The sequence below is a fragment of the Eubalaena glacialis genome, chromosome 5, assembly GCF_028564815.1.
Source record: "Eubalaena glacialis isolate mEubGla1 chromosome 5, mEubGla1.1.hap2.+ XY, whole genome shotgun sequence".
NCBI lineage: Eukaryota > Metazoa > Chordata > Mammalia > Artiodactyla > Balaenidae > Eubalaena > Eubalaena glacialis.
In genome coordinates, this window is record NC_083720.1 from 53721437 (window position 1) to 53740926 (window position 19490).

At 37.0% G+C, this 19490-nt stretch overlaps 1 protein-coding gene across 3 annotated transcripts in view; it reads left to right on the plus strand.

The window, feature by feature from the left end:
- TBC1D19 (TBC1 domain family member 19) overlaps nucleotides 1–19490 on the plus strand; it is a 170429-nt gene that overhangs the window by 124962 nt on the left and 25977 nt on the right. For all 3 annotated transcript variants that reach the window (XM_061191298.1, XM_061191297.1, XM_061191299.1), the window contains 2 exons: nucleotides 368–412; nucleotides 15817–15849. In XM_061191298.1, coding sequence (XP_061047281.1) covers nucleotides 368–412; nucleotides 15817–15849 — 78 coding nt within the window. The remainder of the gene's footprint in view (nucleotides 1–367; nucleotides 413–15816; nucleotides 15850–19490) is intronic.

Below are 19490 nucleotides of genomic sequence, written 5' to 3' on the forward strand. Positions count from 1 at the left end.
TACTTTAATGACTAGACTAGAATTACTTATAATTAACACAACAATTCTATGCTTACAAATAGATGCTGCTCTTCTTAAGTGCTTAAGGAGCTTGAAAACGTTTGTTCTTTTAATTATTTTGTATCACTTACCTTGTAGGGCTTAAGTTTATATTATTGACTTTAATTGATGAAAGGATTTGCTAATACCAAAAGATTGGCTGGCATATTTTCAAATTAATTCCATATCATAAAATGAAATGAAAGGAGATTGTACTATAGTAGTTTTTAAAATTCCATTAATTTTTAGTATATTCACAAAATTAATTTTTAAAGTTTCTTCTATTTTATCTAATCATATTGGAACTCTCTGTGGTTTTCTCTTACAGGAAAACTAGGACTAGAAGAATATGCCGTCTTTTATCCACCAAATGGTAAGAGCAATGCTATTGCTTCCTCTAGTGGGAAATAGGAAAATTACAACTTTTATAATAGCACTGTGACTTTCTTATTCTCTATCTTTAAATGGATAATAATTTATCATCTAAAATAAACCTTCTGTAGAATAACTATTCTAATTAATTTCATGTTTGTGGTAGGTTTTTGCTGAACTGTGCATATCCTTTCTGATTTTCCTTGAGACCAGTAGTAGCATTTGTGAGAAAGCTAAGAAGACTCAGGTGTCTAAGTCCAGGGTGCTTAGCTTTCCTCTGAAGGACATTAACTCGTCCGTCTAGGACCTTCCTTTTGGCTTTATTGGAACAGTGCCCTAATGAGTGGGTTGCCTTGTGTTGTACTTTATTGTTCTCATGATTTGACAAGTGTAATATTTATGAAATAAAAATATTTCAAGAAATACATCACTGAAAAAAGTATGTTTTGATTAAAGTGATCAAATGTATAGTGACCTCCTTGAATATTATTTCTTTGAGATTATCAGATATTTTTAAGATATGCCTCTTGGAAAAGCAATATATAGCAGTCCTTATTATGATACTATAAAGTTGCATCCTGAAGAAGTTCTTTTACTCCAGCAGAGTTAAGAACATGGGCTTTGTAATCCTGCAGACCTGGGTTCAGATCCCAGTTCTGCCAGCTCACGCTATGACCTTGGGTAAGTTATACATCTTCGCTGAACTTCAGATTTGTCATCTATAGCACATGGGTAACAGATTAAAGGAGATAACACTGTATGAAACAGCACCGGATGTGTAGTGAGTGCTGACAAAATGCAGCTGATACAAGTTGCGTTTAGCTTCTTTACTGACCAGCCCATCTGAAACTCGTCCTTGGCTTTCAAGGCACTGTCCTCTCCTTGTACCTCTCAGTGTGCTGTCCCAGGTTCCCTCACAGGCTAGCCTCCTCTGTCCCTCTTTAAGTGCTGGCATGCCAATGTCCCACCCCACTCTTGTTCTGCTGTTCTTTTTTTTTTTTTCTGCTGCTCTTCTTTTCACACATTTTCCTAGGACTTCTTATCTGCTCTCTTGCTTCCATTTGTTAATTACTCTAAAACTGATATCTTGAATTCTGACTTCTACATTATTTAACTCAAATTTAACCTGAACTAATTAATCTTCATCTGCCCACTATTTAAAAAAGAAAAAAACAAAAGCAAACTTAAATTTAAAAAACAAAATGACAACAACAAGAAAAACCAAACACTGTCCTCTTTCTCTCTCCCGTTAATTGTACTCTCATTTAACCAGTAATTCAAGGCCTAAAATCTGATAGTCATCCTTGATTCCTTTCAATCTTGGACCCCTTTCATCTAATAAGTCACCAGGATCATCCAATTTTATCTTCAAACTACATCTGGAACCCTCTCTACCGCACCATAACTACTACCTTGCCCTCATTCAGGCTTTCCTATCTCTAGTTTATTAATTGCAACTGACACCTAACTTGTCTCCCTTCGTCCAGTCTTTTCTAGCTTTTCTCTGTCTTTTACAATGCTGTCTCAGTTATACATCTAAAAGGAAAATCTGAAAATTGCCATTTTTCTCCTTAAAGTTTTATTAATGGCTCCCCATTTCTTTATAAGCAATGTCCAAGCCTCTCAGCATAGCATAAGAGAACCTCTCTTGACTCTGGCCCGTATTCAGTCTAACTCCTAGCTTCATTTCTCACCATTTCCCATTTCACTTTTTTTTTTAATCACAACAATATCAAATTATTAATTCTTTACACAAACACAGCTACATACTCTCAAAAAAGCACTATGCTGCTTTCCTACCTCATGACTTCTGTTCCCATGCTTGTAATAGCGCATTCAACATTTCTTCACCTGGCTGCCCTCCGGTTCAGCTCAGGCGTGATCCTCTTCAGGAAACTTTCCTTGGAACCCCAGGTGAGGTTAAGGGCCCTTCCTCTAGGCTCCCATAGTACCCAGTGTGAATATCTTTGGTATCTCTTACTATATTATCTTGGCATTAATTGTTTATGCTTTATCTCCCCCTCTAGATTGCAAGCCTCTTGAGGTTTAGGACCATATCATTCATTTTTGTTCCTCCAGTATCTAGCTATAGTAGGACCTTAATGAGTATTTATTTGAACTAAATTAGAGGCTTTTTAATCTTAACATTTATGTGTAAACTTTGTTACATCTGTCTCCCCAGAAACTTAATTTTCATATAACTTTTTATATTTATATAAGAATCAGAAAATAAGGAAAAATAAATACCTCTGAAAGGCCAAATGAGATGTCCATGGAGTCAAGTTTCTTTTCTCTATTCATACATAGGAGAGCTTTTCCAACTTAGTTTAGAATATATTCGCTTTTACTTAACACACATGCCTAACAAACTTGGTTTGCTGGTTTTTATGACCCCTGTAACAAAAGAAGTGTGGAAAGAAACTGATATACATAGGAAAAATGATTAACAACAGTAGAAGTGAAAATCAGAGACCTCACAAAGGAAAATAGAAAAGCTATAAAACAGCATATAAAAGCACTCCTGCAAATCAGTCTGGGACCATTTTATGTAAAAGCCAATAACCCTCCACCCTTTAAATAAGTATCATTGGGTTGTAACATATTATAGTAATTTAAGACTTTTATAATGAGCTAAGGCACCAAGAAAAAAAATATTGCTATAACAATAATAGTAATAGTAGTCACAGCAGTAGCAGCTAACATTTTTCCATGCAGAACTATATACTAAGCAGTGTGCTAAGTACAGTCCATGTATTAATTCATTTAATCCTTACAAGAACCTTCTGAGGCAGCTACTAGTATTATCCTTATTTATAGATAAAGAAGCTGAGGCACAGAGTGTTAACTTGCCCAGCTGGTGAGTGGCAAAGCCAGGCTTTGAACCCAAGTTCTTTGACTTCAGAAAAGAAGTCAGACTTTTTTTTTTTAAACTTTCTTTTTAAAAAAAAAAATGTGTTTATCATTTATTTTAGGCTGCGTCGGGTCTTAGCTGCAGCACGCGGGATCTTCATTAAGGCATGCAGGATCTTTCATTGCGGCGCACAGGCTCTTTGTTGCAGTGCGCAGACTTCTCTCTAGTTGTGGTGTGCGGGTTTTCTCTTCCCTAGTTGTGGCACGCAGGCTCCAGAGCATGTGGGCTGTGTAGTTTGCGGCCCGCAGGCTCTAGCTGAGGCGCACGAGCTCAGTAGTTGTGGCATGCAGGCTTAGTTGCCCCAAGGCATGTGGGATCTTAGTTCCCGACCAGGGATCAAACCTGAGTCCCCTGCATTGTAAGGCAGATTCTTTACCACTGGACCACCAGGGAAGTCCCAAGAAGCAGTATGCTTAATCACCATGCCCTACTACCTCAGAAAAATTTTACTGAGTTCATTGTAGTATCTTTTAGAAGAAAATTAAGTGGTTAATATATTGAAAAAGTTGATGTATATAACAGGTTCTAGAAACAATTTCATCCAGAAAAAAAAATAGTTTAATGTTTAATGGGATAAACCCATTTATTATAAACTTATGAAAGAAAAATGCTACTGAATTTTGGAAAGAGAAGATTGTGGTATTTTAATTTACCCACCTTTTTTGATTCACAATCTATATTTCCCCCTCTGGCATGAGAAAGCTGCACCAGGAATGTGGGCAGTTGTCTTTATAGCCACCAAACTAGAGAGTGGGGGGTAGTAGGTGGGTAAATTAAAAGCTGTTCATAAGCTGTTCATAATCTTAATACTTAAGTAGCATTTCTTGTCTCAGGTAGTTTTAGAACCTTACCAGAATCAGAGGAGATTCTTCTCTGGGGATTGAGTCTGAAACTGCAGAACAAGAAGAGACAAAGAGCAGTCAGTCCACTGTCCCTTTGCTCTTTACTCAAGGCAATACCATGCAACATTTTTATATTACCCGCCCTGTTTTTCAACCTCCGCCAAAGATGGGATTACTTTGAAATCTCAAGGACACCTCTCCCACTGCCACCAAAAGTGGCCTGGCTTTCGTGGTCACAGGGGCTCACCCAGAGAGCTTTGCCTGCAGCTCACTGACACACTGTCCACCCCTGGCCCGGCAGCTGCTTAAACGGGGACAGAGGTTTGCTCACTCACTTCCCCACCTGTGATCTCCTTTCCTAGGATGGAAATAACAGGCCATCGTGGCTTCGGACATTACCCTGTCACCTTATTTGAAGCCTTGTCAGTGGAAAGACGTTCTCTAGTAGATTTATTAAACAACTGGTGAGCAAAAATTTCTGAGCTGAAGGAGACTCCTCACAGGAAATTTTTAAGCTTTTCTTGTTTTTATTCTTTGTTCAACATGTATAACTTTATTTATTCATTTAATAAATACTTATTAAAGGACACAGATAAAGTACCTGCTGCCAAGGAGCTTACATTCTAGTGAGGGAGACATACAATAAACAAGTACATAAGTAGCTACCATAAATAAATAACTCTGAAAATAATTTCAGAGAGTGATGATGTGAACAATTAAAGGGAACAGAAATTGATAGTAGGTAGGGAGGTGGGGGAAGGGCACCGCTATTGTAGATAAGGAAGTCAGAAAAGATGCCTCTGAGGAGGTAGAATGTGAACAGAGCCCAGAATGTGCAGAGTGAGCTGTGCAAAGGAGGAGGAGAAGAGCACTCCAAAGGGAATGCACAGCATGTTTAAAGTCCTAAGAGGAACACGCTTGATGAACTAAAGAACAACAGGATGGCCAGTGTGACTCATGAGAGTGAGCAAAGCATAAACTGGTACAAGGTGAGGTAAGAGAGGGAGACAGGGGCCAGACCAGTTAGGGGGACAGTTGATCTACAGTTTTGTCTAGTAAGTCCAATGTCTAAGCTCCCTTAGGGGCAGTTTCTATTAATTTCTTGTTTTGCTGTGAATAGACTATACTTATTTCTTTGCATGCATGGTAATTTTTTTGTTGTTGATAACTGGATATCTTGAGTATTACATTGTGGTAACTCTGAAAAATCAGATTTTCTCCCCTCCCCAGGACTTGCTGTTGCTTGTTGTGGGTTGTAGTTTTTTAGTGACTTTTCTAAACTGTTTTTGTAAAAATTATCTTTTTTTGTATTGAGTGCCCCCTCAAATCTCTGTTCCATTAGCTTAGTGATCAATTAGTGATTTGACAGAGATTTCCTTAAATGTCTGGAACCAAAATCAGTCTTTACTGATATACTCTATGTAGGGAGTACTCCTTCAAGGCTTAGCCAGGCCATTCACGGCTCTGCCTTAGCTTTCACTTCCTGCGTGCACACAGCCCAGAAATCAGGCAGAAATGAAAGCTGAAGTTCTTCTCAGGTCTTTTCTAGATTCCGCTCATTACAGAGGAGCTTTTCAAAGCCTTTATCCCTCCATATTTATGCTTCTCCAGTCTCTTCCTTCCGAGGCTTTTCAGTCTGCCTAGTCCTTGCCCCATCTGTTATCCCTTGCTACCCCAGGTGGCTAAGGCTAATACATTTGCTTTTATTTAAAAAAAAAAAAAATCTGATAAATATCACCTGTCTGGCCACTTCAGCCCAATCCCTCAGGTAGCTACTAGACAGGTCAAAACACACAACCACAATTTTTTGATTCAAGATCTATATTGCCCCCTCTGGCATGAGAAAGCTGCACCAGGAATGTGGACAGTTGTCTTTATAGCCACCAAACTAGAGAGTGGGGGGTAGTAGGTGGGTAAATTAAAATATCACAATCTTCTCTTTCCAAAATTCAGTAGCATCTTTCTTTATTAAGTATTTCCTTGGTTGTTGTAAGTTTTTTATTAGATTCCAGAATTCAAAAAAGTTGATTCTAACAGTTCTAGCCAGTTTAACCATTGCTATAGCGGAGGGATGGAGTTTTAGAGTTTTCTACTTCACTCTTCTCAGTGACATCTCTCCTCCAGTTCCTGATGAATATTTTTAAAAGATCATCCTGACTGCTATGTAGAATAAAAGTTTAAGCTCCAAGAGAATAAGGACCTTAATAGTTTTGATGACCAACATTATCTAGCATCTAGAATCATGCATGGCATAAAGTCACTGCTCAGGAAACATTATTGAATGAGTGAGCTAAGGAATGAGGGAATGAATGTAGAAGAATATAGAGGAGCAAAAATAGAAGCAAGGAGGTGAGACTTATAGGAAAAATATACATAGATCTGACTGAGACTTAAAATAAACAAACATCATAATTTGCTAATACCATTTGTTTCCTACAAGACAAAATAAGTAATTGCTAGTGAACATTAGGGAGAGGAGTGTTAGGACTCCAGAGCAGTGGTTCTCAGGTAAGGGCAATTCCATCCCCTTACCCTCCAGGGACATTTGGCAATGTCTGAAGACACTTCTGGTTGTCAGAGGGGAGGGAAATACTACCAGTATCTCCTGGTTAAAGGTCAGGGTTGCTGCGAAACATCCTACAGTGTGCAGGACAACCCCTCACAATAAAGATTAGGAAAGGCTCTTGGAAGAAATAACAAAAATATATCATTTTAAATCTGCCTGCAAATGTCAGGTTGATAAATAGCAGTGTACTTTGTTATCTAAATTAATTAAATAAATTTAAAACATCTCATAATCCAAAATTCATTTCATGTGTAACTTTGGACATAAATTGAAAAACTAATTATTTAAAGTATCATTTCTAGATTGATATTTAAACATGGTTATGTTCTGATGTTTTGGGAACTTTTAACTACTAAAATAAAGTAACAAAGTCATATTCTGAAGTTCCAATTCAGAAAGATAGCAGAAATAGCTAGAAAACAATTTGACCATTGTCCTAATCCCTATGCTTACTGACCTGTAGGCTACATGTGAAATGAGAATAAACAGAGGAAATGATTATTTCAACATTGAATTAAATAAACTGTACTAAGTAATCCCAAATGAAAGAGTGTAAAAATTTGCTTTCAACTGGAATGATGTTAAAGTGAATCAGATATGAGAGTTATGGTACAACTATAAACGCTAAGTATTAATAGAGACAGTGAGGAAATGAAGGGAAAATATTTAGTAAGTGCAAAGCTTGTTAATATTTGAGGTGTTTTCTGAGTCATATTTACTATTTATATCTCATCTAGTTCAAGATTTATTTTTGTTGATGATGTTTACCATTCTGGACTATGTCAAAGGCCCATTAAATCATTACTTTATAAAGTTATTTCTATTGAATGGAGTAGGCAGTTAATATTTTAGACTTTCTTCAGTTAGATAGAGGTAGGCTAGGATCTTAAAATAATTACTCATAGCAGACTTGTAGAACTCTGAGGCGAGATTAGCGATGGTGTCCCAAGCATCCCAATGCCTGTTAAAAGTACACTCTTGGATGAAGGCCAGGGATGAAACTTGACCCTTGAAAGACTGAAGTGGTGAGAGGGAAAGGAAAGGATTTTGAAAAACTGGTCAAGAACATGACAGCCTCTGAGATCAAAGAAATGTTTTAGGTGGTATGTGCCCTAGAGTGTTAATGAATTCACTGCTTCTTATGCCTCCTACTTTTGTTTGCCAGAATCTGACTTTGTCCTTCTTCAACAGAGCAAACTAGGTACCCTCTTCTGGAATCTTAAGCCCTGGTTAATCTTGATTAAGCAGAAGTGAACCTTTATTTAATACTGACAAAATTTTTTTTTCCTTAGGTTTAAGCTGATACTTAAATGTGGTACTCTCCCTTCTGAGAGCATAAAATAGCTATAGTTAGTGAGCATCTGCTGTGTACTAAATACTATACTGGTATGCTTTAAATACATTAACTTGTTGGTGCTTTAGTACAACCCAGTGAAGTTAGTATTATTTATCTCCATTTTCAAAAATGAAAATAGAGACTCAGAGAGTGTTGGTAACTTTCCTGGAGACACACAAGACTTGAATGCATGTCTGTATGACTTTGTGGGCCATTTATAATTTCAACACTGAGTTATTGAGAGCCTCCTGTCCTATATGTTAATTGCTTATTCATAAATGAATCTAGTACTTTAGTATCTTATTTATAAGCTGTGATCATACTTATAAATGCTTGAATTTCCATCATTAACAACATATATTGAACATCTCACTTGTAGAAAATACTATGCTGGATGCTGAAGACGATACACAGTATGAATTGTGGCCCTTGCCTCAAATAACTTATAACCTAGCTGCTTATACAGCAGCTATAGATTTCAGGACTTGGGGGAAATATGGTGAAAGTGTGATTAACCATGGGTCATCTTAATACATGCATCCCTTTTGCTTCTTGGCAGTTCACTAATTCATTCACTCTAACCTTACTAACGAAAAGCGCTCTGTCCTGATTAAGGTATTCCTATACTTAGGACATCTTTAATTAATATTTGTAGAAGATGAAAATAATAATAGTAAGGTCTTCATTTCTGACTACTTTAACATGCTTGTTTAAAGGTTTCTGCAGTACTTAATAGAGGAAGGAAAAAGTGTTTTTGCAGTAAGAATATAGGGGTTTTGTATAATAGCAACCTGCTTTGACATGTAGTATTTAGAAAGATATAATGTATACTTATATTTTTGTAAGATATCAAAATATGCCTTCTATTTATGAACTTATTTTTCTCTCTTAGTTTTTCTTTCACATGTCAACATGATTAGGCGAAGATGAACTTTTAAAATTATTTGTTAAAAGTTTATAATCAATAAAGGAAATAAAATGAAGCTGAAATTAGGGAAGATAGAAAAAGATGGGTGTTCACAAGAAGAAAAAGAGACTCAACCGAAGATATAAACAAAGAGAGAAATTAAAGAAGAAAGATGGTCTTTGGGCCCTCCTAAGTATTCCATTGAACTAGAGCTGGTGGCTATAGTGTCATTAGGAATATTGACTTTCAGTGTGTGTATCTAATCTGGTTTTGAACTTTTTGTTTTTAGAAAGCAAAAAACTTTTAAGTTGGTAAAGAATCTTAACCATTGGAAGATTCTCATATGTCCAGTTTTCTTCAAGTCTCACAAATTTTTCTGTATTTGCCCTAGACATAGTTGTTGAACATAGAACTCTAGAGTTAGATGATATTTCAGAGACAATCTTAGTCCCTTTTAATGACAACCAATTACTGAAGCTCAGGAGGTTTGATGACTTTCCTAAGGTTACCCGGCTGGTTTCTGATAAGCCCACAGTGGAATCCTGATCTCCCGACTAGAGACCAATAAATTTCTTGCTCCTTCTCTATTCATCATTAACTTACCCATCTACCCATTCATTCATTCAGCAAAACTATATTCATTATCAACTATGTGGTGTCATAAAATGCATACAAAAATGAATAAAACATATTTCCCGTCCTCTGGAGCAATCTGTTAAACAGCTAATGATAACACAAAATACAGTGAAATTATAGTGATGGAAATGTGAACAAAATGCCATGAGAATGCAGAAGAATGAGCATTTAATTATGATTAAGAGATTTGGTATGTTTCTCTGAGATGTTACTTGTCCTTAGCAAGGTTTTGATAGACATTAAAGCAATTCATGGTACAGAATTACCAAGTTCAAAGCCAGCAAAGTATGAAAGTGCATGATGAGTTCTGGTGATGATGAATAATCTAGTGTGGCTGTACCACAGTAGGTATAGAGTCAGGATGACAAAGGGGAGGTAGATATATCTCAGGTTGCCATCATGAATGGTTAAGATCAGATCAAGGTTTTGAATTTCACTCTGTAGACACTTAGCCTATATTATAAGGCTAGAATGTGAATTCCATAAATACAGAGAAAATGTTATATTCATTTTAATCTCTCCAGAGGCTACAGAGTAGGTTTTTAAATATTGATTAATTGTGTGAGTAGGAACTCAGCAAATACTTGGTGGATGGATGAATGGTCAGAGGAAAATCCTCGATAGATGTAGAGGTCTTTTTCATGGTCTCATCAACCTTTTTAGAAGATAACCTGAACCATTACAAAAGTTTGTTGGAGGGCAGAGAGTTTTGGTAAAGGGATACCAATTAGGAGGCTCTTGCAGGACCATAGGTAAGAGTTCATCAGAGCCTGAACTCAGCTCTGGCAGTAGGAAGAAAGTGAACAGTTGAAAAATGGTAGAGGTAGATTCTCTAGGACTGCATATATTCATTCCACAAACATTTAATGAGTACCTTTTATATTCGGGGCAATAAGCTTGCCTCTGGGGATAGAGATAAATAAGGAATAGTTTTTATACTCAGGTAATTTATTTCATTGGAAGAGAGAAAAACAAAAAATGATTGTATGATAAGAGAATGAAAACGTCATTTGTTAAGTACTGACTTTGCATCAAGTGTTGTGCTAGGCATGTAACATACATCATCTTATTTAATTTTCACAACTTCATTGGTATTGTCCTCATTTTGCAGGTGAAGGAAAGTCTGTTCCTAATTTTTGCAGGGTCCAGGGCAGGAGTACAATTGGAAGCCCAACTACTATAAGTCTAGATTTTTAGAAGTTATAAATCAGACTAATAAACTGATAAGTAAAGTCTACTTTGTTTTCTTGTCTTGAAAAATATACCTTTGTAACAGTCTGGAAGGCCAGTTTCAGATTCAGAATTCTTAGACTCCTCAGAAGTCCCTAGCTTGTGGTATCCCTCACCCGCTTCTTATCTATGACTCTACCCCACACCTGGACAGACTTCATGCATGTGGACCCACTAGCCTGCAGGTCCAAGCTCTGTTCACATCTTCCACAAATAACCATCCTTTGCCCACCTCTCCATCCTGAGGATAGCACCCATCAAGAAGGTAGCTCCACCTAAGAGGCTGTGCAGACCCTGGAAGCTGGCTAGGAGCCTTTGGGCTGGGAATTTCAGTCTTGGGTGTCTGGGTTGTGGTCTGAAAGGAGGGACATGAACTCTGGGTGAGGGGTATAGTCAGAGGAGGGCCAGGGCAGGGCCCTTACTCCAAGCCCCCCTGCCTTGGTCTAAGAGCAGTACTGGATGAGGAAACAGGTTAAGTAAGCGACCTAAGTGTACGCAGGTAGAAAGTGGAACCAGAATTGCTCAGGGCTGTCTAGGCTCACAGAGGAGAAAGGGTACCTCAACCAGTCAGGGCAAGTCAGCTGATACAAGAGTACTGATTAATGAATGATTGGGGGTGGAGAGTCAGGGGCTGTCAGGGAGATCTTTCTAGGAGGAGTATTGTTTAAAATCTCGAAGGGGGCTTCCCTGGTGGTGCAGTGGTTAAGAATCCGCCTGCCAATGCAGGGGACACGGGTTCGAGCCCTGGCCCGGGAAGATCCCACATGCTGCGGAGCAACTAAGCCCATGCACCACAACTACTGAGCCCGCGTGCCACAACTACTGAAGCCCACATGCCTAGAGCCCGTGCTCTGCAACAAGAGAAGCCACTGCAATGAGAAGCCTGCGCACCGCACTGAAGAGTAGCCCCTGATCGCCACAACTAGAGAAAGCCACGCACAGCAACGAAGAACCAAAGCAGCCAAAAATAAGTAAATTAAATAAATAAATTTATTTTTAAATAAATAAATAAATAAAATAAAATCTCGAAGGGGTGGGGCTGGGACACAGCTAGAGGTGTAGGAGAGCATGGCCTACAGCCCTTGTCCTTAAGCCCCAGAGGCTGAAGGGTTGGCAGTCAGTTTGGCAGGGTTAGAGTTGTACTTGCGGGGTAGGGAAGAAAAACGAAGCTGCTGATGTTAGACTGTGGCTGAATCCTGAAGAGTTAAGCATTCTTATCTTAAAGGGACAGGAAAGGAACACAATCACATTTAGGTATAAGGGCTGAGGGAGGACTAGAAAGCAAAGATGACTCAAAGCTTTCTTCCTCGAAGCCTAGGGAGTTAAGGAGTTGTTTACAGAACTAGGTAGTCCAGATGGAGGCGCAGGAAACTGGGTTTTTACTGTTTGAATTACAGGTTAATAATGAGAATACTGGTGGAAGGAGAGGGAAAACAAGTATGACAGAGTCTTGGAAAGTAGCTATATTTAAGGAGTGTGCAGAAGAGAGAACTAGTCCAAAAGACAACAAAACAAAAACAACAACAGAGCAGCAGAAGTTTCTGAGGCAGGGAGCCTGACTGCACAGCGTCATCAGTGCCTGGTGGGCTCAAGTTTGAGACGGAACGTTCAGTTGGTAGGGGGCCAGGACACACACACAGGGCAGATGCCTGGATTCAGCCATCAGGAGTTGGGGTGAGGGGGTGGGAACCAGTTTAAGGAACTGGGGATATATATAATGTGGAAATAAAGGAAGTTACTTTGAATAGTTTTTTAAAAGTTAAGCTTGGCTTCAAGGAAAGAAGAGAGATTAGAGATTTGTTTGATGGGAAAGTAAGGTTCAGGGAAGAAAATGGACAAGTCCCCCTCCTCCTCTTCTTTGGTGTCATTATTATTAGCAAGGGTATTTGTAATATCTTTGGCTGAAAGGTTGCAGTGAAACAGGAGAGACTGGAGAGAGAAGTACTTTGATAGGACCTACCCACGCCTTGCCTCTGCTCCTCCACTAGTAGGGGTGAGAGCTGATGCCACCACTCTCTGCCTTCAGGCCATCGACCTCAGGAAGCTTATCCCAGTTCACAGCAATCACCACGAGAAGCCCAGGGCCTCCGGTCACCTCTTACCAGGTGACTCTCGTCTACTTAGCTTCAATGGCTCTTTTATCAGTAAGACCTCCTCCCTCCCCCAGCCTTTTCCTCTCTCTCCCCCTTCCCTCCATTATTTCTCTTTGTGGCACTGATCACTGTCTGACATATATTCACTTATTTTATCATGACTTTCCTGTCCCTAATAAAAAGTAGGCTCCAGACCTCAGAACAGTGTCTGGCACATAGTAGAGGCTCAATTCCTATTTGTTGAATGATGCACACAAAAGGGTGAGGAGGAAAATTGATGGGGCAGGATTCCAAAGCAGAGGTTGGCAAACTTTTCTGTAAAAGGCCAGATAGTAAATATTTTAAATTTTGCTGGCCGCAAACAGTCTCTGCCATATATTCCTCTTTGTTGTTTTTTAAAATAATCTTTCAAAAATGTAAAATCCATTCTTAGCTCACAGGCCAAACATAGACAAGCCACAGATCTGACCATAGCTTCTATGAGAGAAAGTGAAGGAAACAGGATTAAGAACACAGGTGAAGATGGTAGCTCTGAAAAAGAAAAAGGAAGAAACATCTTCCTCCGAAGACCTCCCTAAAGGGAAGTGAGAAAACAGATGAAATGTGTGAAGAACATTTGAGGTAAAGAACAGACAAGTGAGAATTTATGTCAGTGGCATCAGCCTTCTAGAGAGGGGGGAAGTGAGTTCTGCAGTTGAGTGTGAAGCATTTGAAGAGCAGGAAGGTTCTGAAAGAACAGGGTAGCTAATCAAACAGAGATAAACAGGAAATGATAAACAACACAGAATTCAGACACAGTTGGACAACATGAATCATCTGTGGTGTGTTTCCCTAGAAGACTAGGGAAAAATGGGAAAAGGTAGATCCTGAGAATTACAGCTTGTGAAGTTTAAGAGTGATGCAGCACAAAATTCTAAAGGTGGTTGGCCTGGCATACTAGTTCAGAATAATATTGGATTTTCCTCGTACTTTTTTTGATAAAATTACTTCTAGGATCATCAAAGAAATATGAGCTAATTTGTGAATAATAATATCAATAATTAACTTTTATTGAGTCTAAATTATTTATTTATTAATGGCTGAGCTACAGTCATTATCTCATTTAATCATTTATGTAGTTCTAGCATTGTCTCTGATTTACGAATGAGGAAACTGAAGGTTAGGGGAATTAAGGAACTTACCTAAAGGGCACACAAAGTTCTTAAACAACAGAGCTAGATGAACCCAACCAAGTCTGTCTGACATCTGGTCTGTGTTCTTAACTTACCACAATAGGATGCTGATCAATGAATTACTATCAGTATGGAAGGAGGTCTCTAGTGACAAGTCCTGTCCTCACTCTGTCTTGTTCAACATTTTTATAATGCTCTAGATGAGGACATAGATAGTGCATTTATCAAACTTTCCAGTAATGTGGACCCAGGAAGAAGAGGGAATACATTAGATAACAGGATGAGAATCCAGGATTATCTCATATTGGAACGGTTCACCAAAGAGGAAATGTAATAGAGATAAGAATACAGTCCTTTACTTAGGTCAGAAACAGCTGCACAAGTGCACTGTGCTTTAGCTGTGGGGTGTGTAGGGAGGAAAAAGGCTTAGAGGCTTTCATCACCTCACTTTAAGGACTGTGGTAAACTACAGCTTGTCCAGAGGAGAATAGAATAGAGAAGGTATTCAGGACCACTTCATCTGAGGAACTGTTAAAGAAACTAATAAAGTCTCAGAGCAAAAAAAAAAAAAAAAACACCAAAAAACAAAACAAAAAACCCAACCTGGTGGTGATGGTGATAGGGGTGGGGGAAAGAACAATGTCCTCCAGTATTTCTGAAAGTTTTCATAGAAGATAAGTTAGGTGTGTTCCATGTGACCCTTGTGGTCACAACTAGGAAACATAAGTGGGGATTACAAGGAACCAGAGTCTCACTCCGTATGAGAAATAACTCTCCCCCAAATTAAACCTGTTCAAAATTGTAATTGGTTGTATTGCGAATGAATGTGCCCCCTATTGCTGGATGTTTTAGACTGAGACTGAACTATCATTTGTTAGAACTTACCCTAGGTGACCTCTGAAGGCTCTGCCAACACTAAGTTTTTGCCTCTGAACATGTCAGATGAATGAAGCATTTCTGTGCTATTTTTCAAAAAAGTAAACTTCTCATCTTTCTTTTGTGTTTGCAGCCTGATTTAGTACTGTGTTAGATATATGGTGGTGTATGTATTACAGAACTTCCATTTTGAACCTAAGCTGTACAAGTTCTAATTTTTCACTTAGAGTGTGACAAGATGTTTAGCATACCAAGTTAGGCTTCGAGTATTTTCTTTTAAATGGATGTGCACTTTACTTGTGTATAATTCTTGCCAAAGATTACACTGAATTTGTACCATATTCCTGCCAATATTTTTTCTAAACCACATCCTGTGATGTAATTTGTGGTAAGTTTATAAGGGAATGCATCTATACAAGAGGTGCCTTGAAATGCTCACTTATTTTTTAACAGATTGGACTCCAATATACAGGATGAAGTTGCTTCAAGAAGGACTTAATCTATTGACTTTCTGAGACCGTTTTAGTTAGTTCTTAAACTTAGTTCTGTGATCTGCCTTGTTCTGTTTTTTGTAACACATATTCACAGTCTTAATTTTCAACTTTATCAATAGAAAGTTAACTGGATATATATTGAAAACCTCTAGATTGCTTTTCTAAAGGTATTAAAAAGCCTATTGTTTTGTTGGTGACCCATCACTAAGTCTTTCTGACATGCATGAACAAAGTTGAAGCAAAAATAGGAAACCTCACTATTTTTGGATTTAATCCTCTAAAGTTTACCTAATAATTCAGTGGGTATACTAATTGAAAAGAAATACTTTTTTATTTTTTTAGGTGTAATCCCTTTTCATGGATTTTCAATGTATGGTAAGTTGGGCTTTAAAATATTCACTGTTTTTATTACACTTTAGAAAATTAAACATGAAAATCACACTTTATATTACATCACCCACACACTTAACAATGTTATTGTGAACATTTTTAAACATTGGATTTGATATCTGTTTATATGTCCAATTAAAAATTTTTTCAAATAAAGGGGCATCATAATTGCTCAGATGGTGATTGCTTGTCAAATTAGAATTGAACATACCAGGAAAATGGTTCTGTGGTTTACCATTTTCTAATTCAATGGAAATTAGAGCTACACATTGATATTTAGTTCTAATAGATGTAAAATGAGATTGCTTAAATTCCTAAACTGATTCTCATAAGTCTTTAAAAAAAATAATAGGTCAGAAAGAATGCAAAGGGAGGGACAACACTGAGTGTGAGTTCATGATTTCTCCAGACTGGCTGGTGTGCACAGCAACAATTACACTGAAGCATCCAGTCATCCTGAGGCACACATGACAAACGCATGTGCAGGTTTGAGAGCCCTGAGCACATTTGTGGCCTCACGTATCATTGAATGAGGAATGCAGGAAGCTTAACAAAGATTAGCAAGAGGAAGAATGCTCTATGCCTTAAGTGCCACTTAATTTTTAAATTTTCATGCATTACATATGAGCTTGTTGAAGATTGTTGTCCCAACTATTCCTACTCCCCAACCTTTAGACTAAACAGAAATATACATTAATGTTTACTTTTGTAAAAAGAATCAGCAATAAATTAACACTTTTCTTTGTAAAAAACCCCTCAAGTGTTCAGCATCAGACAGTCATCATGAATGACATAATATAAAACTTTTTTTTTAATAAATTTATTTATTTTTATTTATTTTTGGCTGCGTTAGGTCTTTGTTGCTGTGCACAGGCTTTCTCTAGTTGCAGAGAGCGGGGGCCACTCTTCATTGCGGTGCGCGGGCTTCTCACTGCGGTGGCCCCTCTTGTTGCGGAGCACGGGCTCTAGGCACGCGGGCTTACTTGCTCGGCGGCATGTGGGATCTTCCCAGACCAGGGCTCGAACCGTGTTCCCTGCATTGGCAGGCGGATTCCCAACCACTGCGCCACCAGGGAAACCCAATATAAAACTTTTAAAACCAGCATACAATGAAAAGGATTCAAAGTGCCTAGGAATTTTGCATTATGCTGCCCTTGGCTTTATTCTCTTGAGCAACCAAAATTTCATAATGTAACACATAATGTTATAGTGAGGTTCCAGCATATTTCTCTTTTATAAATATGTGAGGAATTTAAAATAGAAAACCTAAAAAGGTTAAGAATATAAATTTTTACCTTTAATAATAAAAAATGTTATTAGCCCTTTTATTCTTTTATTTTAATAATTCCAACTGCAAGCATTTTTCAAGTAATTAGTTTTTAAAAGGTGTACTTGAGCGATTTGGAGAACAGTTAATAATGTCAGGAAAGTTTAAATCTTCTAACAACTCTCAGGGTACAAAATACATCTTTGACTCCTGCCTATTCACATTTCTGGTCATTTTAATAGGTTAAAGTTTATACACCCAAGGGGGAAACGTTTGCTAAGGAAATAAGTGATGCAAAATGTTTGATATACAGTTTATACTATTTTAGAAAAATATGTTAAGCATCCACAAATAGTTTAGAGCAGCGACCACTTATTTAGAACCAGTATACTAGCATAATCGCAACTTATCCCCAGGAACTCTACACAGTACTAGGCCATTTTAGTTTTAGTTACTGTATTTCTTTAAAATTATAATACTTACCTCTTTTAAAAATTTATTCAAAACTTTTCTCTAAACTGGCGTTCTCCTTTCCCGCATATGTAGATTAATGAAGTTTTTTATTGTAGGTGTAGTATATTATGATTTCATAAATAAATTCCTATAGTGCAGTATTTAATTGGTTAAAAAGATGATGAGCTAATTCATTTTTATGGAAGAACCAAATAGGGAAAGATGCTTAAAATGGAAAATAAAGTCATGTAGAAGATTTTTTACATATTATATGTAATGGACTAAAACTTTTCCATTTCATAGCTGTATAAGGGAATTCAACATCAACAATTGTGGCATCTTGAATAATAACTGATTATAACGTTTTCTATATTATATATGTTTATAGAAAAGTGCTGATTTTAAAATTCTCTTTCATTCCTTCACTGGAAATGATCATTAATGATTACTGAATCTTTAAAATCTTTAGATTCAAATTACAAGTTTTTATATATCAATAACTTAAGAAGTTAGAGGGGAGAATATGCATCATCACAAAAAGTAAATGAATTCCAAACCTTCATTTTGAATTTGTAATAATACCATGTATTTGTGCCACATTGCTTTTTCTTAGGTTGTTGCAATTAGAATGTGAGTTATTCTTTTTAAATATATAGAATACCTCAGTTGGGGCTATTTAAATAAGTAGGAATTTATTTTGATAGTAAAATAATTTTTTAAAATTAGTTTTGAAGTGAAAGGACATGGCTGTTAGTTTTTAAACATATATATATATAACATAAAGGTCTTTTCCTATACATATATATATAAGGAATTTTTTTTTTTTGGATGTATTTAGCTATTTACCACCCTAAAATTGATTTGTCTCTCTTTTGCCCTTCAAAAAGTGAAATTTCTCAGTTGCAATGCTAGTTTTTGATAATTTATTCATCAGTAATACTGTGCACCGCCATTTATCCCAGATAATCGAATTTTTGTTTTGTCAGAATTTAAAATTTTTTATCATTTTTTCCTTTCACATTGTCAGAAGGAAGTGAGCTGAATTGGCTCATTGGTTTCCCTGCTTACTTAATGCCTACTGCCCTCAGGGCATCACTGACATTATAGAGCCCAAGACCTTCTTACCTGTCTGATCTATATCATAGATGAAATTACCCAATAAGTAAGTCACTTTTATTAAAATTAATATTTAGGTAATGCAGTTTTATATATCTGCATTATAAGTGTATTTATGCTGCCTAAAATTCTTGAGTCTTGAAAAGATGAAAAGCATGACCACGTTCGCAAGTACAGAATAATCAGACTGTCAGGTCAGCATCTGATTTTAAAATCTGACTTTCTGACAGTCAGCTATGGGCTGTCTGGTTGAGTTGACCCACCTGTGCTTAATTGCCATGAACTGGGTACAAAAGAAAACTTAATTCAAATTCATTAGAGAAATAAATTCTTAGAGTTGTTTTATTTTAAGCCTATGAAATCTGTCTAGATACATATTGAGATATGCCAATATAGACCAATAGCCTAAACTGTTAATCAAAATTTTAATTTTCAAATTCAGTTAGTTGAAGACCATCATTCTAAAAGCTAGTCGTAAATCATCTTATATTTTACTTACCTGACTTCAAAAATTAAAAATTTCAAAAGATCCTTTGTGGGACAAAGTAAAAATGAATTACCTGATTGTCACTTTCTTATTATTGCAATTGAAAAAAAGAGAGACTTGACTTTATGTAGTTTTTAAAAGTTACTTTGAATTTTCAATATCCCTATGTAGTTCCATTGTGTCATTCTTATTCTACTGTTGAGATTATAATATTTTATAATTTACTCCCTTCTTTTTAATTTTTAATGACTCAGTTTTTTACGTGTGCATATATTCCCTTTTCAACATGAAAAAAGAATATAT